Source organism: Thunnus albacares, chromosome 1, assembly GCF_914725855.1.
Source record: "Thunnus albacares chromosome 1, fThuAlb1.1, whole genome shotgun sequence".
Classification (NCBI taxonomy): domain Eukaryota; kingdom Metazoa; phylum Chordata; class Actinopteri; order Scombriformes; family Scombridae; genus Thunnus; species Thunnus albacares.
Window position 1 is genome coordinate 20,957,311 of NC_058106.1, and position 25,838 is coordinate 20,983,148.

The 25,838-nt window shown below is 40.8% G+C and overlaps 1 protein-coding gene across 1 annotated transcript; it reads left to right on the plus strand.

Annotated features, from left to right (window-relative positions):
- The first annotated feature begins 5,073 nt into the window (after positions 1-5,073).
- On the plus strand, positions 5,074-20,517 carry crispld2 (cysteine-rich secretory protein LCCL domain containing 2). Its single transcript, XM_044349176.1, has 15 exons — positions 5,074-5,389; positions 7,830-8,196; positions 9,314-9,432; positions 10,730-10,862; positions 12,366-12,481; positions 12,939-13,039; positions 13,126-13,320; positions 13,408-13,468; positions 13,591-13,657; positions 13,748-13,878; positions 14,038-14,081; positions 14,169-14,241; positions 14,721-14,796; positions 15,822-15,952; positions 18,541-20,517. Exons 2-15 carry the CDS (start codon positions 7,921-7,923, stop codon positions 18,590-18,592), a joined length of 1,575 nt encoding a protein of 524 aa, XP_044205111.1. The 5' UTR covers positions 5,074-5,389; positions 7,830-7,920; the 3' UTR covers positions 18,593-20,517.
- The last annotated feature ends 5,321 nt before the right edge of the window (positions 20,518-25,838 follow it).

Below are 25,838 nucleotides of genomic sequence, written 5' to 3' on the forward strand. Positions count from 1 at the left end.
TATGATACTGAAAACATCTGCAGTCTCTTCACCTTGGACTGGCCTACAAAACAATGTGCACAATAAACCAAAACAAAAAAACGATCCACAGAGTCTTGGTCTACCACACACTGCTAATTGGTCTCATGTTCCTGCACGTCAACATATACTATGGTGTAGTATTTGTAGTATGTTATATCTCCCTTCCTGTGGTCTTGCTGGCTGCCTCAGTGCCCAGAGTGATCTTTAGGGCCGTGGCTGAGCTCGCCTCTGTTTGGTTTAATGGGAAGCAGACCCATCATTGAAAAATCTGCCATGTCAGGTTTTTTTCTGCCCTTCGGTATTCCTTACTATTTATTCCTCCCTTACTATAGCTCGGCCATCCACTGAAATGTGGCTTTGCTCTCAAACTTACAATCAAGCGTAGTATTTTTCCATGTTAATGTCAAAAGGCAACTACAAGAACTCTTTCTTTACAGGCCCACAGCATGAAGAGAAAATTACATGTTTGGACACCCACTGATAGACCACCTTTACTCACAAGTGTGTCCTTAAACCATGCTGTAGTGATGATAGTGTATGTTATCCTGCTCCCCAGCTTTTCTTTTCAAGGCTTGGTCTGGTGTTTTGAAACTGCATATTTTTCAACGCAAGTGAGTAATCTTGACGGTCGCAGTGTTGCAGCAATCACATGAAGTGGGCTTTTACTACATGATGCTTTTCTGTAATACTATGTTATTGTGCCATTTTAGGTCATTAAAGTGCCAGGGATCAGAATAATTATTCAGAGTAGAGATGGGCAATCCAGAATTGAGAGATGTCCTGGGTCAGCAAAGTCAAACCACATGTAGCATCAAGATGAGAACAATGGGGCCCTGTCACATCTGCTCCACAACCAACTCGACCTCTTATGCCTGAGTTGCACTGTGTTGAGTCATGTGTTTTAATAGGCGAGAGACGGCCAATAAACTCTGTACTTTACCAAGCAGTAGCCATCATGGCTCAATATTCAAACGATGCAATAGTAGTGCCTTAATCCAAGGCAACATTTCACCAAATTTTCAACGTGAGATTACAGCATTTTCCTCTCACTCATTTTGACACATTAAACTGGTCACACAAAGCGCTACATGTGACTAATAGTTGGCCAAATCTGGATTTTCCAGCTGCAGGATCCGGCAAAGGTGGCGTTGAGCAGTAAAAAGCCTAAAAACATCCCTTACCAAATCAAATGGTGAAAACAGATGCTATGTCCATGTGTTTCTACTGTGTTAATGGACGTATAGTACATATTACTGATATGATGTTTTCTACCTATAAATCATGGCAGTTACCTCTGCCATGATTGTTGGATGTAACATATCTTCTACTCAAGATGTGAAAAACTACTAAAGCTGCAGTATGCAGTACAAGGTCCTCTGTGCAGCACCCTTATCCTCATTCTTGTGTGCTGGCTTTGAACTTATCTGGCCTCCCGTCACATCTTCATACTTGTGGGAGTGATTTTTGTGCATTTCCTGTTCCATTTCAATACACCCACTGCTTGTTTTTATAATCAGCCTCGTACACCATATGGTCTCTTCATTCAGTCTCCCCCAGTTTTTCCCCCCGTTTCATCTCATCTTTATGCGTCTTGTTTAGAAGTTTTGCAGCACTCCAAAGTTTCTAAGGGAAGTAAGCATGGAGTTTCAAGGACCTCAACAAGCCCCTGTCCAAATAAACCAGCTCTCTGCGTTGTGTGCAGAGATCAGGATGTGTGTATGCGGAGCGGATGGTGGTTCCCCTTGAACACTGCAAAAAGAAAAACTAGGCTCCCGCTTCTTGATTATATAATGTCAAAATGTAAACAAAAAAAGATGTTTGAGTTGTGTAATCCCTCTGTTGTCTTCAACTGAGATTAATGCAGAGTTGTGAGTTTCCAGTTTCCACTTGGCTCAGTGTTGGGTTGATGCAGCCGAGTAATGAATAATGTTTCTAAGAAGAAAATCATCCCTTGGGTATTTGAATTCTGTCATCACATCTGACCTACATGATGATAACTAATCTTTATCACACACATACACACTACTCTGGACCAGGAAATGCAGATTGAGGTTTTCTCATCAGGACACTTACAATAAATTATAATCTTGACAATCCACTCATCCACACTCCCGAAATATGGATCATCTTTACACCAGAGTCTGGTTTGGGAAAAAACAGCACAAAACAATTAATGTTCTCATACTCATGATTTACAGTGTGTCAGAAAAGACACCAGTGAGACAGGACGTCTTGGCAATGTGCTTTGAAAGGTCAGCAGTGCTTAAGGAGTTTTCAAATTAATATGATACTGCTGACTGGTATTTGTGAACGGTCTTACCTCAGCCACGAAGACAAAAAACTGTTTAAAGAGGGTGTACAGTTTTAAAAGATCATGGCAACATACCATACATGCACAGACTAGCACTACAGATCTAGAAGAGGAACTCTTATGGTTTCGTATATTCTTCCATAAAGTTGAGGGACTCACTAGGGAGGGACATACTAAAAATGGTCAAAATGGAAGACAACATTGGCCAAGATATCCTGACTTTTAGTTCCTAATATGGGTCAAGCTCCAAAACCACTTGGTCCTTGATGTTATCATTGCAAAACGATAACATCTTTCATTGGACCCTACTTCCTAAATGCCCTTTCATACCCCACAGGGTTTCCTGACACTGGCTTCCTGTTAAAAGTCAGTGATGATGATGATGAGGATATAATTTTGACATTATCTGGGTTGTTTTCTCAGACTTGACAAAGCTCATCCAGAGCCACACACAACATTATAGAACTGTTTTAACAGGCTGAGTTGTTATGACTAGTAAACTTCATGTGTAAAATCCATGGAGTGCCCTTTTAAAATCAGAGCGGACCCATAACACTGTAAGGCTCCGCAAAGCTGTAATTTGTGGATGGTCTGCTGCTCTCATTGTCAATGCACAAAAAAACAAAAACAAAACTTGCATAAGGAGTCAAATAATCTTTAATATGGTGTAATCTTTTGCACTTATTTCCTTCATGTGGATGGCTTTATGTTTGGATAATCGATCTGTAACGGTGGCTGTCGCCAACTCAAAAACCATCAGGATCTGATTACATTGTTGTGTAATCGCTGAGGAGAATGGCTTCGTGTCAATTCTACATGATGCACCTGAAGGAGAAAACACTTCCCTCATAAATTCTGAGGCAGACTGCAGACGTTAGGACAGATCTAAATATCATTCACAAGATTTAAAATCTCCATTTAGAGAATCTCTGGATTGTGCCATTACAATCCCAGATGTTCTGCTAAGTGATTAATTGTCTGATATCCCACAATTTACAAACTGTATATCACAAATAATGACTTGTCTGACAGATGGGTGAGTTTCTCTGACGAGGAAGAATGAGGTCAAAATGTGACCCCATGAAGTTACTCTAGATCAGACAGATGAGCTTGATCTTCTAGCTTTTCTTTTCCTCTCTCTAAGAAACAAAATTTTACGGCAAACATCTCACAAGAGCTACCCTCTCTAGCATCTCTGTGGGACACTGAAGAAAGAAAGCAGATGCATGATGGGCCAGACTTCCTGTTAAACATGTATTTTGACTGAGTGCAGAGCCCAAACTGGCAGACTCCTTGTGGGAAGACAATCTGTCTGAGGGTTTAGTTGCTGGCCTCCCTTCTGAGTGGCTGTGTTCTTGTAAATATCTGAGATGTTTCAGACAGAAATCAGGCTCATGATGGAATAAGATGTGAACTATTTGGGTCACAACACAGCTAGCCCTCTGGAAGGTCAGTAAGGAGATACGTCAGTGATGAACCCTGTTTTTAGAGCAGATGAGCCTTGCTTCCCTGTTCCAGCCTGCTTCCTCTCTTTCCCACTTTATCCTCTCCAAGACCTGATGTGAAGTGTGTTAATGCTGTATTTACTGATGTCATTGTCATGTTGTGGAGATCTAAATGAAGGTAATATGAATTTTTTTTTTGTAGTTTGTTTTAACTAGGGATGTAAACCCTGTGTGATGCAGGCTTTTGTTCCAGCCAAACTACAAAAGCTGATATCACTTTATTATCCCATGTACAATTAGTGAAATTAAAGTCTACAAAATGAATTGCAATGGTGCTCCGCTTGGACACTGTTATCAGTGCTGACATACAGAAAACAGAACTTTTAAAATAATATGTAATGTGGTGTAATATGTCGCACTTATTTCCTACATCTGGATGGGTTTATGGTTGGATAATTGATCTGTAACGGTGGTTGCAACCAACGCAAAAAACATCAGAATGTAACGGCATCGATGTGTTTGGTTGGAATGAAAACCAGGATATGGAGCCTTTTTTGACCTTTAACATCCCTGGTTGGGTCATGAACAGTGATCAAAAAGTGAGTAGACTGTGTTATCTGCAAGAGTTATTGTCCTACAGTGTTTTTAAAGGGGTTCTCCTGCAATTTTTTGAGTTGCCCTTCTATAAAATTGGGTGGCTCACATGAGACAGATTTTAAAAAGAATGGCCAAAATCGAAGCAGCAGAAGCCGAAATATCCTGATTTTAAGCTGAGTTTGTGTGTGTCAAGCTCCAAAACCACTGGATCCTACATTTCCCATAATTCATCTCATACAGGTATACAATACACAGGTATACAATACAGGTAGCATATTTCATAACACATACCACAAGAGGGCATTATGCAAATGTTTTCACAGGCTTTACCTGTAGTACTCCTTATGAGGAGTAACTGAACTTCATGTGTAAAATCTGCGGACTGCCCTTTTAATATTTTTACAAGTGATGCTAAAAAATAACACTGGTAGGATTAATAGTGAATAAACACTGTAACAAAAATCGATTAAAGTCATAAAAAATAGGCTTTAACTTAATATTTAATCGCCTAAAATGTACTCAATTTATGACAGAAAAGTTTATTGAATAATTACGGAGTCTAAAATGATCCACATCTGGTGTTGTTAAGTTTATTCTAATATCTGTCTATGTGTCTATGTAATAACGCGATTGAGAAATGATCTGCCTGCCTGCCGCTGACTCGTTTTACAAGCCGGTGATTTACGTTATTTGTAGTTTTCCTGCTAACAACAGGCTGCTTGTCAGCGCGCGCACGCTGCGCGCCGTTTGCCTGCCTACTTCAGGGAAGCTGGCGAGTGCGGGGGAGTGAGGAAAGACAGTAATTTTTTCCTCTGCTTCTGAGGGGTCCCCTTCTCTATATAAGGCTCTCTGAGAAGCTCAGAAAGTCTCACAGTTCCTAGTTGCTTCAGGAACACCGCCAACAAGCAGCAGCAGCAGCAGCAGCGAGCCCCGCGGCAGCCTGGTCCTCTCACAAGGGAATAAAATATAAACTGCTCCGTGTTCCGAAATATTCAAGCAACTGGAGACAAGCAAGGTAAAGATGAGCAAGATGACACATTGCACAAGTTATATTGCATGCAGCTACGCCTTGGTATATCAGAGGGTTTAGAAAAGCTAAAACAGCATTTTTATGCAACAAGATATAAATATGGCATAAGCCTATCACTCCGCAAAAAATAAGACTATAAGATGTGTAGCTGGTCAGACTGGCTTTGTGGATGTTACACTTTTAGACAGAAATAACTTCGGGTGGAAGGAGCTTTATTTACAAGGATTTTTTATTTTTCATATGCACTGATTTATTCAATGTAACACCATGAAATTATGAGAGAAAGAATCCACATATGGGTTTCAAACTGTGCCACTATAACTGTAAAACAGGCTGACACTATACTTTTCAGCCATCTCAGTGGGAGATCAGTACCTACTGAGCAAAGGAGGGAAATATTTCAACATTTAATCCCAGATTTTGAGATATCATAATGCGCATAAAGTCATAGATGTCAGGCAAGTGTTTATGAAAATGCTTTTAAATAAGAGAATCTATATTGTGATATAGTTGTGTTTACATGCAACGTGGTGTTGAGGTGAAGTGGAGGTCAGTCCATCTTCAGATCACCATCAGTGGCAGAGGTAGTTCCCTGGTCTATAGCAGCATGTGGATATGTTTGTGTGTCCGTGTCCTCCGCTCGGTCTGTCACTCTGGTATAAAATTCAGGAGAGCCATGAGAAGGGCCCAGACAGTGAAGCCGGTAGAGGTTCAGTGTGAAAAAGGGGCACAAGGAGAGGAGCAGGGTGTGGTGCCTCAGCTGGCTCACGGTGTCCAGAGCTGGCACAGCATGTTGACACAGAACCGGTGCCAGACCTCAAGCCGCCTTTTCAGCTAGAGGGAAAGAGGTGAAGGGATTCAAGGAGAAGAGCAACCAGTGGGCTAGCTAGAACTTGGTTTATTTTTTTTCTTTCCTCTGTGATCACACTGCCTGACTCCTCCTCTCTTTACAAAGGTTTATGACTTTGTAATATTTGGTCTAGCTCAAATCTTGGAAGTCTTGTTCTCTTCCAAGGGGAGGTCAGTTGCAGGAACAGTTAGAGAATATTGCCCCCGGATGTGTCAGGAATACACTGTTATTCTCAAAGAGGCTTCAACAGGGTGAACACTTGTCAACCTGAACTGAACTCAGGTTTACCTCCTCAGTGTCACACCCTGCTGCTCAGTTTGCTTAGAACATAATGAGAGAGAGTCAGCAGATGATGAAGAAGGGTTAGTATTTCTACGGTGCTACAGCGAAGTCAGTGTTATATTTACTAACTAAGCTTAAGGTATCATTATATTCCATGTTAAAAGTGCTATATTATCATTGGGTAGCAAGGCTCTTTAAAGACCTTTGACTAAAATGATGTTAACCTGATAGTGAGGGGTGTATAAACTGAGCATTTGCTAGATCTTGCAAAAAAGTTTTTGGTTCATGTCATTTTTATATTTATGGAAAAATAATCACAACTTATCTCATTTGTGTTCAAAATAAGATGGTGGCAAATTAAATGTTGCACACTCATACATTGGGGCAGGTTAGTGTCACAGTGTAGTCTCACAATATGTTACATAGGATAATGATGATATCATGATGTTGGCAATTCAGTAATGCACAATAAATTGCATATGTAGATAAAGAGGAAAACATACCTCTTAAATTTGGAAAATAACTTTTCAAAAAGATGGCTTTGATCATACAATAGAAACTGAACCACCACTTTACACCAGTACAATCTAGTATAATCCAATACAACAACTCTGCCAGTTTATAATGATCTAATTGGATTGTATTATATTTATTGTTATGTGTTTCATACATGAGGAGGACAGAATATTTTAAACACATGAATAGTTAATACTTCACTGTAAACACAAACGAAACACCCAAAACTTCCCACAGAGATGACTCACTGCAGGGCAGTTGTATTAGATTGCATCAGCTTCTATTAGTGCAGGCTTCTTAATAATCTGGTGACTGTTTTCATGCAATGACCATAAACTTACTAAAGGTTACGCTGACAGAAAGCAGAACTCTTGAGAGTAAAAAGCCCAAAGTTGAGTGTGGACTCTATGTCTCAGTTTACTATGCCAGTCAGTTTCACAAGAGACTTGTTCCCAGAATCAGTTATAACATTACACAACACCAAGGAATGTATAAGGAATTATAGTCATATTTCTATATTAGTTATCAATCCCAGCTGATGAGGAGAGAAGCAAGTGACAGCCACTGATACTTTGTACTTTGTCACACTTGTAAAACTTTGCAAAATGCATGTTTCTATATGTGTTTGTGCATTAAATTGACAATTTTGTTTGAGGAAGTGGCTCCTGCATAAGCTAAGTAATCTGTACTCTTGTATTTTGTAAGCAGTACTCAGTACTTAGTGCCTTGTTGACTCACACAGTGAAGAAAGACTCATTAAATGTTTCCTCCCTGCAGGTTGTGTCTGGGACACAGAAGAGCTGCATTCGCACAAAAAAACGCTGTCTACTGTAGTCTGAAAGTCTAACCCAGACATCTGGGTGTCAGAATGACCTGTGCTGTCATGGCCTGGCTCCCTGTCCTGTCCCTCTCCCTCCTGCTGTTGTGCGTCAGGGACTCAGCTTCCCTCTTCCTGCCTGATTCCAAGGAACTCAGGCAGCTGTTGAGCCGCTACGAGGAGGAAATGGACCAGAACAGCACCAGCAACACAGCTGGCAGTAGGACCCGACGAGCCATCCGCTGGTCAGACCGCGAGGAGATTGTCCAGCTGCACAACAAGCTGAGGGGCAGTGTTTACCCCACTGCCTCCAACATGGAGTCCATGGTGAGACATGCCCCATTAACCAAATTACCTTCATATCTAACTATCATTCTCAATCAACAAAGATAGTTAACAACTTTAATTTTTGGCTTTATCTCACAGAGACATTAATTTTAATGTGTCAGCAACACTGAGCTCTGAAATGAGGCTGGTGATTAGGGTTTAAAGCACTTTAAAAAAGTGGCGTTGCTTTAATAAAAACAACCTTTTCTCTCTGCTGGAAACATGCAGTCATGATGGTGAACTATTACCAGCCTGCTGTGCTGCTCTTTTACAAGGATAATAATGCTGACTCTGTCCTACCTGCAAACAGCTCAGCGCTGGAGAAGACAGCAGCAGAGCAAGGGAGGGCTGGGTCAACAGAGGACAGAGAGAATCAGGATAGAGAGGGAAAAATTATGAGACTACGTGGCACATCAATGGGTAAAGTAGATGAGGAATTATTGTTGAGACGCACAGAAGGTTATTGAAAACCACAAGGTCCATAAAGTTGAGAGACGCAGTGGTGGCCTGTGTCTCTGGAGTGCGGTTATAGCCGGGTAGGAAAGTGTCTGAAGATTTACTCTGCCCAGTGCTCTCTCGAATTCCAGCAAACAGGCAGTGTGTGTGTTTGTGTTAGTGTATGGGTGTTTGGGGTTACAGTGGTGTCTGTGTGTGCATGTGCTAGCGACCACCAAAAGGCTGGAAATTTACTGAGGAGATGTGCTTTGAGGGGCTACGCTGTATGCAGTCCTCCCTCCCTTCATAGCGCCCCCTCCATGGTGGGAGTCAGGTGTCCTCTCCGCTTTCCACCCTCCTCTGCACTGCTGTAAAGAAACCCACTCAGGAAATGTGGATAATTCAGCTGTGATTGCTGGAGATTTGTAGTGGACTGGGGCCAGGCGCCAGCTGCTCCACTCAAATGTCACTGTCTAAGGTTAATGTTGTACTTGTATCCAGCTCAGTTTCAGCTCACTGGGAAGGAAGGAAGTGCAGGAGGCCTTGAACAGGTTGTGGTTAGATATCTACTGAGTCAGAACAGGATGTGGACTACACTGCTTTACATTGTAGCGGATGGAGCAGGTGAATGTCGCAGGTAGATTCCCTGTGAGTGACTGTTGTTTTTACTGAATGTGTCCAGATATGGGATGATGAGTTGGAGCGGTCTGCTACTCATTGGTCCGAGGAGTGTCAATGGGATCATGGACCTCAGGACCTGCTCATGTCTATTGGACAGAACCTGGCTGTTCACTGGGGCAGGTGAGATGCACTAACACACGAAGAAAAATCTTTAACTGTGTTTATTTGGATGAGTATTATTATTACAAACAGGTGAAAATTGGGCAAAAATCAGTAATTCAAGTCTGATTTTAGAAACACCATTAATAATCTTAAGTATCATTTGAAATTTTTTTTAGTCCTAATACAGCATCTAAGTTTCAGTACCAGTACTTAAGTACTTTTTTGCTACCTTACTTTGAGGAATATAAACATGTTCATCTACAAAACATTTTTTTAATTTAAGAAGAAGCCTGAGGAAGTTCTCAAATGTGAAACAGGTGTACAAAACTCGGTGACAGATTTTTTTCATCAGAGTATTGACGCTTGATACCCAGGCCAAAGCAGCACAGATGATTAGTTAAGTCATATTCTGTCACATTACCAGCAGCTCATTTGAACTTTCTATGTACTTCTATTTTTTTATGACGGTAAGTATTTCCTGAGCTGTCTATTTTGCAAGAGAAAGTCATTTATCGTAAAATACTGTGATGAAGAAATGCAACGACTGTTGGATGCTGCAAGACCCAAAATCTAGGTCAAAATCAGTTCAAACAGATTTGCTTCTTAAAAAAAAAATCATGGCATTTTTCAAAATCAATGATCCATAAACATGTCTGAGGTGAAAGCATATATAGCACTAGTCAGTGCTATCGTATTAAGTTTGATGTTTTGAAGTGTGTGTGTGTGCGTAGACATCAGACACAGCAGGCCTCTGTGTACACTACAACAGCGTATGGCTATCGCAGCAGGTGCCCTTCCAGGAATCTGCTCTCATTCTCACAGCCCCTTCCCTCCCTCCCCACTCCCTTCTTTTCTTCCTGTGCCAGCAAACCCAGTGTGGAGTCCTATTTTTCCACTCCTCCTCCACTCTCCATTTATAAGCTCAGCACTTTTCAATACCGTAAAAAGAGATGTTTATAATAAGGCCTAGGACTGATTTGTTAGGCTGTGGAGCCATGTTTAGGTTTGCTCTGATTTTTCCTTTTTTTTAACCTGATTTGATTTCCCCTGTTATGGAGGGGAACAGACTGCTGTTTTGTGTGCCAGGTCAAATTCAGACTCATCGTTTGAGGCCTGCAGCAAGGGGAGGAGCAGTGAGGTTCATGCAGTGTTTCTTAAGTCTGGCCAAAGCACCTGGCAGCTCCCTCAGATATTTCCCTTTTGCCCCTGGTACCTGGATGGCCTGTGACTGAGCCTACTGTTTGTCTCTCTCTCTCTCTCTCTCTCTCTCTCTCTCTCTCTCTCTCTCTCTCTCTGTGTACATGGGGCCCTACAGATACCGCTCCCCTGCCTTCCATGTCCAGGCCTGGTACGATGAGGTGAAAGACTACACCTATCCCTACCCCCATGAGTGCAATCCCTGGTGTCCAGAACGCTGCTCCGGACCCATGTGCACCCATTACACCCAGGTGAGACCAATCAAAAAAAGAGGGCAGGGGAAGATATGTTAAAGGAATTCAGGAGAAACTTTTTAGACAAAATTAAAGTTAAAGTGAGTTGTAGGCTTACTCTTAATTTCAGTTATTATGTATATAATATCAGTTATTGCAAGATTCTTCTAGAGGAAAAGTTTTGCACCCAGTTTGGCAGGTCTGATTTCAGACTTTTGACTTCCTTTTGAATTATATGCTGTTGTCTCTCTGCTATATTTATGATAGTGTTTGTGCCAGTGTTGGCCATGTGCCTTCTTTTACCTTTTATACAAAACATATGTAACATAACAGGTGTTTCTGGACATGTATAAGAAAACAACGTGGTATGCGCCTTCTCCTCCTGTATGATATTTCACAGTATTTATGGGCAAAGTTGTTGAGAGACAGGGGGGTTAAATGACAGGCACGTATATAGTAACTTGTAGGCAGTGAAAATAGGGATGTCACCAGAGGTAAATAATGAAACAGTGCAGAGTAAGGGACAGAGATGAGAATTTAGGAACGGGTATGAAAATGAATAAATCAGTCTAAAGGAAATAGAAGTGGAGCTGGCCTCTTCTTCCACTAGACTTTACTTTGTAGCTGCTGGGATGAGTTTACAGAAACATCCAGAATCCTCCCTCTGCCCTCACCCTGAAACCCGATCACTGCCATCTGGTAGTCATTTCCAGACACCAGACATCCCTCGCTGCTTGACCTGGATTCTTTTGAAGATGCTGCAGAGAGGGGACAGTGCCAAATCTGAGCATCATCACCTTGTCTCAGTCTCTTTATTTGCTGGAGGTGCTGATGTATCTGCAGCCTGAGCAGTCATACCCCATAACTACCTCTGCGGAGACCCTCTGGAGCTTGAGATTACACTGAGCTAAACTACTAGCACTTAGCACACATCAGTCTGCGTGCTGACTCACTGCTTCCAGTGGCCTCGAACTGTACCAAGAAAAAGATGAACATTCCTGAGGAGGGAGAGCGCACATGTTTGAGAGTTGGGAGGAAAGTGAGGAGGAGTCTTGGAACACGCTGTGTTGAATTCGCCGTCAAATGGCACATCATTCATCTGTAACACCACTGCAGCAGCTTTCCGTTTAATAAGGCGTTTTATTTTACCTTGGACAGCTTCGGGTCTATGCTAACTTCTGTTTGTTCTGAGTAAGATATTAAAATAACTGCCATTTTTTCCACTCCTAACTAGATGATGAATTTGATCATGATTGTGTCACAGAGGGTAAAATGTGTTCACACATGATGAGCATCTGACTGGGGCAGAATAAAATAACAGATGAGGCACTGCTGAAAGTCCCAGTGGCCCCATTAATTGTGACTGCCGATCTAGTTGCTTCCTCTGGAGTGACCGATTGACCCAGCTGAGCTGTTAGAGAAGTGACACAGGAAATCCAGGCTGTAAGCTGCATAGTTTAATGCGCTATATGTTTCTTTTCATTCATACCACTGGCCATTCTTTTATTTCCCTCTTTACAGCTGGTCTGGGCAACCACTAACCGTGTTGGCTGTGCTGTGCACGTGTGTCCAAGGATGAACGTGTGGGGAGAAATATGGGAGAATGCCGTTTACCTTGTGTGCAACTATTCCCCAAAGTAAGATCAATATTCTCTCATGTTCCACTTTTCATCAACACCTTTTCTCACTGGACTCTTCTTTAAATTTCCATTCTTAAGGTACTGACAAATGCTACAGTTTGTGTTCCTAATAGCTGTAGAGTTGATTTTGCCTGTTTGAATAGTTGTCCGGGGCGTTTGTGTGACATATTGGGGCCATTAAAATTCCTCCAGAAGTCAGAATAGAAAAATAATAATGAACACTGGGAAAGAAAAATAAGAGCTGAGCAGACGTTTGTTTTCCAGACAGCCCACAGGATGTAATTGCCTGACAGACAACGAGGAGGGTTTTTATTAGTTTGCGGGACTAATGACTGTTAGGAGTGTTGACCGCAGGCAAAGAGGGCTGAAGTAATTTCAAGGCCATGAGCCCAGAGATGCTTAACTGATGATTAATTTCCACCTAAGTCAAGCTGTCCACTGTGCGTTTCTGCAGGGGCAACTGGATCGGTGAGGCCCCATACCAGCATGGCCGCCCTTGTTCCCAGTGCCCTCCCAGCTATGGAGGAGGATGCAGGAACAACCTGTGTTACAAAGGTGAGAAAAGCCATGTGATTTTCATTCAAAGATGTTCAAATTAAACATATTACCAGCCTGAACTCTGTCTGTTTATCCATCTATAGACTCCCAGCGCTCAGAGACAGAGGACATGAATGAGGTGGAGAAGCCTCAGGTTCCACTCCCACCTCGCACCACTGCCAAACCTGCCTTCAAACCCAAGTCCTTTGCTCCGAAGAAACCAGTGTCCAGGCCCGCCACTCCTAAGCCCACCATTCCCAGAACTCCTTCTTCAAAGACTCCCAGTAACACCTACCTGGGTAGCTACAGGAACTATTAAAAATGACCCCATGCTTTCATATTGTTATGCATTTCTTCACTGATTCTTTTATCTTTCTGTCTTGCAGCTCAGAACATTAAGTGTGAGACTAGACTGCGAGATAAGTGCAGAGGAGCAACCTGCAACAGGTCAGATTATTTTAATGTGTTTCAAAGTAAAGTTATTTTTGGATGTACACATTATGAATCTATTCAGTCTCATTTACCTGACACTTTCGTCAGTTTCATAAACTCTTTTTCTGACTCTGCAGATTTAATTGTCCTGCCAATTGCCTGAATAAAAAAGGGAAAGTTTGGGGGACCGTCTTCTACGATGTGGTGAGTCTGTCAGCATGAAACAAACATACATCATGTACCATTTTATAATGTAAATGTAGACTTATATGTACCTATTTTTCATTGTTTAAGCAATCAAGTATTTGCCGTGCTGCTATCCATTTTGGCGTGATTGACAACAACGGAGGACTGGTTGACGTCACAAGACAGGACAAGTTTCCGTTCTTTGTCAGAGCCATAAAGAATGGCATTGAGTCTTCCAGGTAGCTATCTCTGCTCAGCCTCATTGTTGCCCAAACAGGTTGAAATCACATTAACTGATGCAACACTTGTGAAACAGATTTGCTTCTGTGATACACAGTTTATGCAATAATGAGAACCAGTGTCTTCCTGATTTCTAAACACTACGATGTCTTTTACAGTAAATATAAATCTGGCAATGCATTTGTGGTGGCCAAAGTGGAAGGTAAGGCTCACAATTGTGTTTACATTCACTCAGTAAGCAAACACATATTAGGTATATTAATTGTTTTTTCTTTTCTCTCTGTGTCAGAAATGTCTGTTGACTGCTACACCACAGTGGCTGAAATCTGCCCATTCAAGAAGCCTTTCTCACACTGCCCAAGGTGCACTCTTTTCTTTAAATAATGCAATAATTAGCCAGTTTGCTTTATATGACTGCTCCATTAAATAGTACTGAAAACTTGTACTTATCTATAAATTTAAATATCCATGACCAAATAATCAACAATCAAAGTAAAAAAAACATTTGTAGGTATTATTTATTAAGAATTTTACAGTCAAAAACTCAGTTTATAAAACGTATTATAAAGTACGTACTTCATTCTAGTGAGATAAGCACAGAGAAATAAAGAAATACAAAAATCTCTCATGTGAAATAACCAAAATTGTTGTAGAATGTAGTGTGTTCATTAAGAAACTGATTGAGAAAATAAGTTTTCAATGCCTTTAACACACTTACATGTTGTAAAACCATTGAAATCTAGACACACATCTGCAAAAGAAGCTTTGAAATAATGATGAATATTAATATTACCCTTTCCTGTTGCTGCAAATTCATACAAATGTTCAATATGTTCCTCAGAGTCTCCTGTCCAGCCAACTGCAAAAATCAGCCTTCCTCTTGGTCACCAGTGATCGGGAACAGCATCTATACAGATGTAAGTAATACAGCGTTACAAACACATTGATCAAGAATCACACAGGAGCAGCGGCCATCCTGTTCTGTCCTATTTAAATAGAAGGGTCTTCATCTTCTGGAGAGCGACATCTGGATCTGGATGGTTAAGTTAGAGTGACTTTTTCAGGCTTTGTGGTACATGGTAGCTATGGAAAGCCATTCACAGTGGGAATATGGCTCATGGAGAATGAGAGTAATGGTGAGGCAAGCCTGAGGTTGCCAAGAATGTGTTACCCTGCATGAGGCCCGATCATTTACAGGCTCACTCAAGTGTTATCTTAGACTAAGTGCCTGTGTCTTAGAGGGAGGAGAGAAAGAAAGACATGGTTTTGAGAAGACTAGTTTGTACATCATAAACTCTGACGTCATCTGAGACATGTTCAAAGTGCATTAGTCATTGTAAAGTATCCTCCAGACTAAACTTACCAGATGTACACTGTGCAAGTCTTCCCGTCACTCCTCTGGCTCATTTTGGTGTTTCCAACTGGCACATAAGGTCCATGAGAAGGTTAATGGGGTTTCACCTCGGACGATATTGACGATTGATGACGTCCAGCTGGCCACAGATCACAGTTCCCCAGAGATTCTGAATTATCATTGCTTACGTATCAACCGACGCAGAATCAGGAAGTCATGTGGCTCGAAGCAAATGTGCCAAGGAATGTTTTGCAATTTCAGGCACCCAAATGAATTTCTAAAGCTTTGTCGTAGTTGTTGATGTCGTAGATGTTGGTTAAATATGAGACATGAACCGTCTGGTAAAATTTGTTGGAGGGGAGTATGGACAGTATGATCTGTGTTTGGACTAGAAATGAATGATTCTGTTCCAGACTGTTGATAAGAGCTTATGGTCTGTTGTGTCAGAGCCAGACTTCTGGCTCAGACTGTGGAACAACTGTGTGAGTGTACCAGTGTGTATGTGTGTCTGGGTGCAATACATTTTGAACTGTATTTCATAGTGGAAGAATTACAAAGATATTAATTCAGCTCTCTTCCTCTTCACAGCACTCTAGTATTTGTAAAGCAGCTATCCATGCAGGGGTGATCAAAGCAGATGGGGGCTTAGTGGACGTTCTACCACTGGACAAGAGAAAGAAGTATGTTGGCGTCCTGAAAAATGGCATCCAGTCTGAAAGGTACTACTCATCTTTTTTTGAGGCCAATTATTTTTACTGTAATTCTGTTTCCCAGATGACGACTGTTGCACACTAACAGAAAGTACTAAGAGGGCACCATGTCAAATAGTTGTAGCTTACCATAGTGACATTAGAGATAGCCTGAGTTCCAGAAATCTATATTTTTAGATTTGGCTCCTAGCAGTCTCGCTGTAGCATATTTAAGAGAAGCTGAGTCCAAAAATGAGAACAACCATTTATATTTGGACATGGTGTGGATGGCTTCTATCCACAAGCAACTGTTTGGCAGCTGTGAAACCGCAAAGTCTCCCCTAGTTGCAATGTCAGCTATCAGTAAGAAGTGAGGGAATATGTTTGCTAGTAACATATCTTAGTAAAAAACTAACAGCCCCCCCCTAGCCTGCCATGATGGGGCATTCCCTTCACATTATATAAACCTATAAACCTGTAATCTGATAAGTCTCATACGAGTTAGGTGAGTTGGATGTTCAAAGTTATAAAGTATAATTCAGTGGTTTAGATCCAGGATAAAAAGAGAATATTTTTCCACACCACCAACCACTTGAGGTTTGCAAGAAATGGCGCGAAGGCCCTGCAGTCTCACAGGAGACTCCACTTATTCTGTCAATTCAGAATAATTCTATGATTCACATGAGGATAACAAACTCAGTGCACTAAAAAGATGAAGATGAAAGGTGCTCCACGCCAACAGGTGCAACAAAGCTAATGAGAAAGCGAGGGAGATGTCTATCAACTAGTGTCTGTACACGTCCATGCAGTGACGAGGTCTAATCAGGCAAAATAATTGAGAACGCCTGTGTTGGTGGACAGTTGTTGTGAAGGGGCTTTAAAGAGAAATAATAAATAAATAATTATGCAACTGAAGCTTTGTCCGAAATCACTCCCTTATTCACTCATTCACTGCTCCCTCCATAATAGGAACTCAATAGTGAGCAGTAAATTGTGATTTCAGACACTCACTAATCTTTGTCGTTTTGCGAAATCACTTTCAGCTGTACAGTTGCACAATGCTAATTTTCGCATTTATAAAATGCAGCGCACTGTATCGTGGGATTGTTAGCAGAGAGTAGTGTACATGCCATTGTGGAACTTTTTATAGTGGATAAATTTACACACTAAGAATTCTAATTATAATTGGTAGATAAAGTATAATATTTATCTTCAAAACTATGCTCAGTTCAAGCTTTAATATTTGACCAGTGGGAGTGTGGTAAAGAAAACCTTCACATACAACTGAAATAGAAAACATGAAGCTTGTAGTAAAATTGGACAAGTAAATTTGACAAGAGGATCTAAAATATGTTTGAGAAAGGTGCTTTTGTTCACCATACCCTACCTTGATTTATGTCTCCTGTAATACTGTATGTAGGCTAGTGGGTTTCTTGCATGCACACCATGTTTCTCACATCACTCTCATGTCTGTGGCCGGCTCCAGTGGACTAAGCTTAGGCAAGGAAGCCCTTGTGGCCAGTTCTGCTGGCATGTGGGGTTGTAAGAGTAATGGTGTGGTTTGGTGTGTGGACGGGCCACACATGGGATCTCTGCTTACTTTACCCAGGCATTTCAATTGAGTGTGCAAAGTGCTGAATGGCCAAAATAATCGCACTAGTCTGACTTCTATGAAATCTAATGCTGAATTGCGAAGGCCCCCACTCAGGGCATTGGGATAGGAGGTCAGTAAATGGCTGAGAGAGAGTCCGAGCCATGTGCCAACATCATGGCAGGGTGGGCAGTTTGGACTGGAGTCTGTTGCCGGGGAAGTAATCACAGCCTATCCAATTACTCAAGGATGGAAATGCTGTTGGCCACTTAAGTCAGGGCTTTCCTATATGGACAATTATCTGTGAGCTGATACCAATCGCATAGGCCTATCATGATTATTGATCATGGCAGAGCATCAAGGTCTCTCCACTAATGAACTAATTACAAAGTCATCAAGTTTAACACATGTGGTAGCTGGAAATGTCAGAGTCAGTAATACAGCAACAATGAGTCATACTGCTAACATGCCAACATGGTGGATGTTTTTTTCTTAAGATGTTGTGAACACCATGATTTTGTACTTTTTGATGGATTTGGCTGCTGGCAGGACTTGGGAAAGATTGAATATCAGACTTCCAAGAATGATGAAAACAAACATTTTGTCCAAAAAGATGTGTTTATTTGGGTCAGTCCAACAATTTTACACATCACAAGAAGTACTACTGAGCCTGCTGTGGCTTTGAAGGGAGCTTTGTCATGTCTGATGTGATCAGGGTTACCTCAGCTCAGGCTTTACTTTTTTTTTTTTAACAGAAAGCCTGCATTACAAACAAGAGGTTTGCAGTTTGAAAGTAGGCATTTAATGGGGCAGGAAGGGTCTAATGAGAGACACTATTGGTTAATATTGCATGAAGAAAAATGGTAGGATTCAGTGTTTTTGAGGCTTAAACCTAAAAGTCAACAAAAATCAACCTGTGCTGCTTCAGTTTTGTGCTTTGTGAAAGTAACATACTAAATCACAGCAGCAGCCCTCCAATACCCCCAAATGTAACATGTTCTTATTATTGTCTGTTGTCTTTTTGCAGCCAGAGCAACACAGAGGGAGGCTCTTTCCGTGTCTTTGTTGTGAGGGAGTGAGTCGTCAGCTCAGAAGTCCAAACACCAACAGAGTCACCTCAGTTGCTCTTGAAGAGCAGGAAGTGCCCACAGGTTGGATACCATGGCTATTCATCTGTCTCAGTGCCTTCAGTGGGAGCAAAACGTCCCGACAGATTGATAGACACTTTCCCCTCTAGTTAATAAACAGTAGCCACCCAGTAAAAGTCATCATTCAATATTTTGATGGACCTTTATGTTTTCTCAGCTTTTAACTCCAGATATAGATATTTCTTAAACATACTTAATCTGTGAAAACAAAATGTTTTTATATATTTTATGATGCATTGAACAGCTGGTGCTGGATCTCTGTTTTGACATTTGCTAAGTTTTGAGTTAGACATGTTTTCCAGAAAGTATTATGTTTACATCGATGTTCTTATTACAACGTTTAAATTGGTTTTCATACACAGGAATGTTTACTGATCACACTGTATTTAATCAATGTGTACAGAATATATGATATTTTTTTTGTTTTAAAAATGGAGTACAATATACATTTTTTTATGTTCTATTCTATTTGTATTTTGTTTAATTGCCTTCTTCTGCTCACCTGGATAATCTTTACGTTTCTACTCCTGAAGATTTAGACTGTGAAACCAAAAGTCTAAATTGTATTTATGAGTTTAATGGAGGGATGATTGTGTTTCAGTGAGTAGGGATGTTTTGTTGGCTGGGTAGACCAGAACTCGTCAGGCAGATACTTATAGAGGGGAAACAGTGTGGTAGATGGAAGTGTGTACAGGCAGCAGGCACTGCTGTGGGGAAATAATGTTTCCCTTAATAAGGCTGGTGTCACTGCAGTTCCAGACATGTGGAGGTGATTTATAGAAGGTGTTACATTGCTCTGTTCGCTGTGGAGTCTGCGATAGTTGGTGCAGATGGGCATCAAGAATGGTGGCGATATTGTGGATGTATTCAATGACAATCACAGTCAGCAGATATGTTGAAAATAATAAGCAGTCATACGTCATTTCTGTATTTATTGTTGCTTACTGCTTTCCTCATTTCCTTTTTTTTGTCGCTGTATGATATATAAAAAGTGCTCAAATTGTTGCCCCCCCTCCCTCCCACACCTAAGACAGATGAATGTGTCACATGTTTCAGGTACAGAGAGAGTTTTTTTTTGTGTAGAGATTATTTTGAGGTGTTTGTGAATGTGCTTAAGATTCTCATCATCAAACTGAAATTTATGCACTTTTGGAACAATTTACACTTTGCAGTGCATGCAAGAGGCAGACACCTGTAATGTCCATTACTATACTGGATTGAGGCACTGTTGCCATTGGTACAGCCCTGATTTTAATGTTTGTTTGTTTTTTTTAATTTATCTTTACACTTTTTTGTAGTGGCACTTAAATTGACAGAAAAAAGCATTTTAGCATAGTTAACATCCCTCACTGAAACTAATATTAAGTCCCGTTTTTGTTGCAAAACTGGATCGGCGAGATCTGAAAGTCCGAAATTACATCAGATACATTGGTACCATATAGCCTTGTTGCTCTAACTGTTGGTTTCCTTTGGATACAAACCACGCTAACGGATTGTTTTCAGAATAAAGACACACATACATGGCCTAGAAAAAATGAATCAGTAACTTTAAAATCTCTTCTTTCAAACATATTTTAACTTTATCTCTTTATTCTACCTCAGTGCTATCGCTACGCTAGGCATTTAGGTCTTTTCTATATGGGTTTTTTAAAATGGGAAATGATAAAGGTTTTGTAAAGTTATGGGAACTGTAAATACTATTATTTTTGTTCATGAATCATCCTTTATGCAGCAAGATTATAATTAAAATGTGTGAATTTGTTTTGTCTTGGTTGTATCGTTTTTATACAGGTGTAGGATGGGTTCTATATTTTTTGCACAACTTGAAAATAAAGTATGACTTACAAATACTTCAACACATGTTTCTGTTTCATTAAAGATGTGTCAAGTGAGTACATGATGTTATGGTTGTTTTTAACAATGTTTGATGGTTCAGTTATGATCCAGTCATTTCACAGGGGGCAGTGCCAGGTAACGCTCAGCACAGCTTAACCAGACAAGTCAGCTAACTGAATTTGTGACCTCATGGTCCATTAAAACTCAAAAGTCCTTTTTTGATTCACATTCAAAGCAACAACACAAAGCTAAAACAACATTGAGCTGAGTGAGTGAGTTTTTTCCCAAATAAGTACGTGAATTTAGGGTAGTGAGTGGCAAAAGATGAGAAAACTATGTAACTTTATTAAATGTACTTTGAGCAGATCATGATCCTAAAATCTGTGTATAAAGCATTATGAATGAAATTCAGACCCAGGCCACCCAGGATTTATCCGTCATCTTTGGAAGAATATCACTGACCATGTTCATAACTTGGCTCAGCTTTTTGTGGACATACGCATGTAGAGTGAAGTGGAACAATAAATTGAAGCAATCACTTTTATTCAAGGACCACATGCAAAATCTGCCAATAGTGCCGTTAGCTTATGGTGGAATGATTTCAGAAGAAAGAAAGAAACTCTGTGGCTAAAATTTAATGTTGTCCTTTTGGTTCTTGACCTTGTAATTTCCCATTTCACACTCCAAGTTGTTTGTGACAAGCTTACTGAGCTGATCACTTTATATATGCCATTAATAAATGCCTCATTTAATTAGACCCTGAGATAAGGGGAGAGACATGGAAAGAGGAAAGGAGCCACCAGAGCAACTTTGTGCTCTTATTAGAGGCAGATGTTCAGTTTCAGTTAAGCCCTGGTTAGACAGGGCCCTGGCCACCTTACTGATAAACAGCTGCAACTGGCTTATGTAATGACTGTTTTACTCCCATTGTCAATGGAGATAAAGATTTGCACTCACCCTGTAAATCCAGGGGTTGCTCAGAGAAAAAGCTTGGGGGCTCAGTCCAACTTTGAGTTTTCTTGTCCTTAAATGTGCTTTGCACAGCAGAGTGTATTGCTTGTCCAATAACTGAATTACACAGAACTCAAAGGGTAATAGTAGTTCAATTTTATGTTTTTTCTGATTGTAAGGATGGTTCATGTTCATCAGCCGAGCAGTAAGTTTCCACAAGCTGTTTTACTGGATTTTTGACAACAGTAGAAGATGTTGTTGCTTTTCGGAAACAATATTTTCCAGAGTCTTTAAAGGATAAGGATAGCAGTTTTCTATATGCTCATCCTATTTACAAGTATTGTGTACAGTATGTATCCAAAGCCTGATATATCGTATTCCTCGGTGCCATAGATCTCTGTTGTTGTTCTCTGGTGTTGAGTTTGTTTGTTTCTTCTTCCTCTTCTATTCTTGGGAAACACTGCAGAGACTTATATTAGCGATCGTTATTACATTGTACATACATACAACATACTACATGCTACATTCCCGTGCATGTGCGGTGACATTTGCTTTATGCAAAACTACTCTCTGGAGACTGAAAACATGATCGCTGTTATAAGTCTTTGAAGGTGTATTTAAACAAACTACTGTGCCTATACTCTTCGTGGTGAAGGAACATGTCACCCAGTGCAATGGTGTGACTCACTGATGTTTTCAATAGTTTTTGGACAGAGCTCTACAGCACAAAGGAATAAGGATTATGTAAGATCAATTCATTGTTGGTTCAACTCTGCACATGAGATTTGTCTGCAATAAGAAAAATGTAGAAAATCACCATCCTTTAAAGACTCTGGAAAATATTGTTTCTCTACACCAACATCTTCTATTGTTGTCAAAAATCCATCAATACAGCTTGTCGAAACTTACTGCTCGACTGATGAACATGAACCATCATTTTAAACAAGGTAATAATGACAACTTTCCTATGATGACTCTATAATGCCTTCTCAGCATCTCTGTTGAATGATTAAGACTGCAACACTCTCTTAATCAAACAGCTGTCCCCTGTAAGTTTAAAGGGAATGGAGTTCAAGCAGGAGTCTGGCGAGCAATGGTTCTCAAATATATCTCAAACTTTCCCTTTTGGGTGTAACTTAGGAGTGATTTGACTCACCCTTGCAGAAATTGCTGACTCTAGCTGAGCTGCAGGGAACCACAAACAGTTGATGAGTATGTAGTATGTAGTAGTATGTAGTGTTTCACAATAACTTAAGGTATTGTGCTTAAAATATTGGAAATTAGTTTGAAAAGTATTTGCATGTATTGGATGAAACCAGAGCAAAATACAGCACTCAAATTTACTGTTCAAGTTTTAACCACTAAGAGGTCTGTTCTTTACTTCCATGAGCAATTTCACATTGTTATACAGAGGGAGAGCCATGTGTATGGCTGTGCTACACTATTATTACCAGAAGTGAATATTGAGAATTTTATTGTTGGGGTTTTGGAAGGTGGGATGAGAGATTATTACGGTATAGTTCATATACTCCAGACAGGACAGGACCTCCAGGCAGGATGTTGAACATTAGACACAAATAAGTAATAGATTCCAGATTTCCAAATTATGTAATTGTGATGATATTTCTCTGGTCAGAGAGGCCTTATATAGCACATGATTTCAAGAAAGCCAGTTGGGAAAGGCCTATGTGGAGGAATTTATGATTTAGAGAGGCTGGAGTTAAAGGCATCTTGTCTGGCCTGCTTGTTCATCATAAGAATTTGGTAAGATTTGTAGATAGAAAGGAGGCTTTACTAAAGCCATTTGTCTAAAGGGAACAATTTGGAACGTATTTGGTTTTGATAAGTTTACCTCCTTTTTCCTATGTTTTCTGACTCACAGAAAAAAAATGAAAAAACATAATTTTACTCAATATTTTTGTCTCATTTCATTTTCATTTTATTTATTTATGTGACTCAAGACTATGATCACATGGTATGGAGCACAAACAGAACATACAATAATAACAAAACGATAGCACACAGCATGGCTAAAGTACGATAAATGTAACTTAAAGAAAGGACATTCTTCAAAAAGGCATGTAATTTACCAATAACTTTTGGCTTATCTGATTGTAATAACAAATTAATTTAAGCATAGATGGACAGTTTAAATAATACTTTGGCAAATACCTTTGTCTATAATTCATTATGCTCACATTCTTACATTAAAATAAAATGTGATACTCCTCTCCTTAACAATTATAATCTCTAAAGTTATAGTGCAGACAAGATTTAGGTTCCTGACAACTCTTTTTTTTAACATAGTGGAGTTCATAGGACTTTGGCAATCATTCTTTGAGTGGGTGTAGGGAGTAAACGCTTCACTGGGGTCATAAGGTGGGGACCCTCTTTCCATGGTGTTTAGTTGATAGGCCCACACAGCAACAGAACTTAAAAAGGATCAGTCAAGTATGGGTTTCTTCTGTCAATGATTCAGTCCTGTTTATTTGAACTATAAATCATAACCAAACTTCAGGAGAATCTGTCAAGTCCAGCTTTCTTCTGTCAATGATTCAGTCCTGTTTATGTGGCTATAAATCACCAACAGAACTTCAGCAAGATCTGTTGAGTCCAGGTTTCTTCTGTCAATGATTCAGTGTTGTTTATGCGGACTGTAAATCATAACCAGTAGCAACAGAACTTCAGGAGGATCAGTCAAGTCCAGGTTTCTTCTGTCAATGATTCAGTCCTGATTATGCAGACTGTGAATCATAACCAGCAGTAGAAGGGGTTGAAGCTTCACTGGGGTCATCAGATGGGCCCCCTCCTTCCTCGGTGTTTTATTGATTGGACCATGTCACCACCAGAGGGCTCAACAGTGACAGCTGGTGTCCCAGGTGCACCCCTCTCCGCTTTTACCCCTCCTGCTGGCTGATAGTCATTTTGCCGCCTAGTTCTTGTCCTTTCTTTTCAGTCAGAGCCAGTTGCTGCTTCGCTCGGCAGCCTCTGCCAGTAACTTGGTAGCTTATCAGAGGGCCTGTCCTCAGACTCCCATCCCTTTCAGCAGCCTGGTGGTTGACATGGCCACAAACCCCCTGCAGCTGACCTCCACAGGGAGCACCTATGTTCTCCAGCCCTTTTGTTCTGCTTCAGTTGCTAGATCAGGGGACTTCAGCTTTTTGCATTTGTATGCTTCACCAACTGCATCCTCCCATGGCAGGGTCAGTTCTATGATGAACAAGGACTTTTGTTAGGCTGACCACAGGATCAGATGCGGCCTTAGACTGGTTGTAATGATCTTCAGTGGGAAGGTGTGCTTCTGGTCTAGAGTGACCTTCATCTTACAATCCTGAGCTGTATCCAGTAGGCTTGATTCTTTTCCTGTAGTTGACCTCTTTGGTACCTTTCCTGCTGGTACAAAGGCTATGGTGTTTGAGAAGCCAGTGGTTGGGGGAAAGAAGGCCTCATTGTTATTCCTCCTTTCTTCCAGCACTAGTGCCAGTTGCCGGAGGACCTGGTTGTGCGTCCAGGTGTAGTGTCCTTGGGTGAGGCTGGTCTTGCAGCTGGTGAGTATGTGCTGTAGGGCTGCTGGTGTCTGCCAAAATGGACATGATGGGTCTTCTGCAAGCCACTGGTTCAGGTTCTTGGGACTGGGAAGAACATTGTAGATGGCTCTGATGATGACGCTAAGCTTCCATTTGCCAAAGATCCTTCCAGGCAAGCTTCTGGTGTTCGAAGTTTTCCCATCTTGTCCATTGGCCCTGTATTGCCTGTGAGACTGCCTTTGGACATCACTCTGCCTCCTCCTGCTGCTGTATCTCTTTTACCACCAGCCTTCTCTTCTGGGCAGGTGTTGCTCTGTGCCATGTGGGTCTACTTGTGCGTAGCCCAAAGCTGCCTCTTCCATGCTGCACTTGGCCCACAACATCTCCATGCCTGAAAATAAATAAAATAGACAAGTGTGAGCCAGAAAAATAATTTTCGAGCACAGTGTGTGAGTAAAGATTACAACCTACTGTAATCTTTCCCCCCACTGTTAATCCTTCAGATACTAGTATTTAATAGTCAGATAATGTACAATGTTTATTAACAGTGAATTAGTTTCACAGAAAATAAATGCTGCCAAGTATAAATATCAGCACACTGCTAACTGTAGCCTCAGTTTGTGCCTCTCACAAAGCTGCTGGTAGCGTTATCAAGTCTGATAAGAGATGGCAGAGAGGTGACATTGTGCTTATAAGCCAAAGATGTATTCCTTTTCTGTGGCAGGAAACACAACACATGGGCCGATAACTATGCTGTGCTATATTCATAGCTTTACAAGATATTCAGGGCTGACGAAAGTAACATTATAAACAGCAGGGCTGCGGCTATGTACTGACACTCCCCCTCAGACACACACATACAC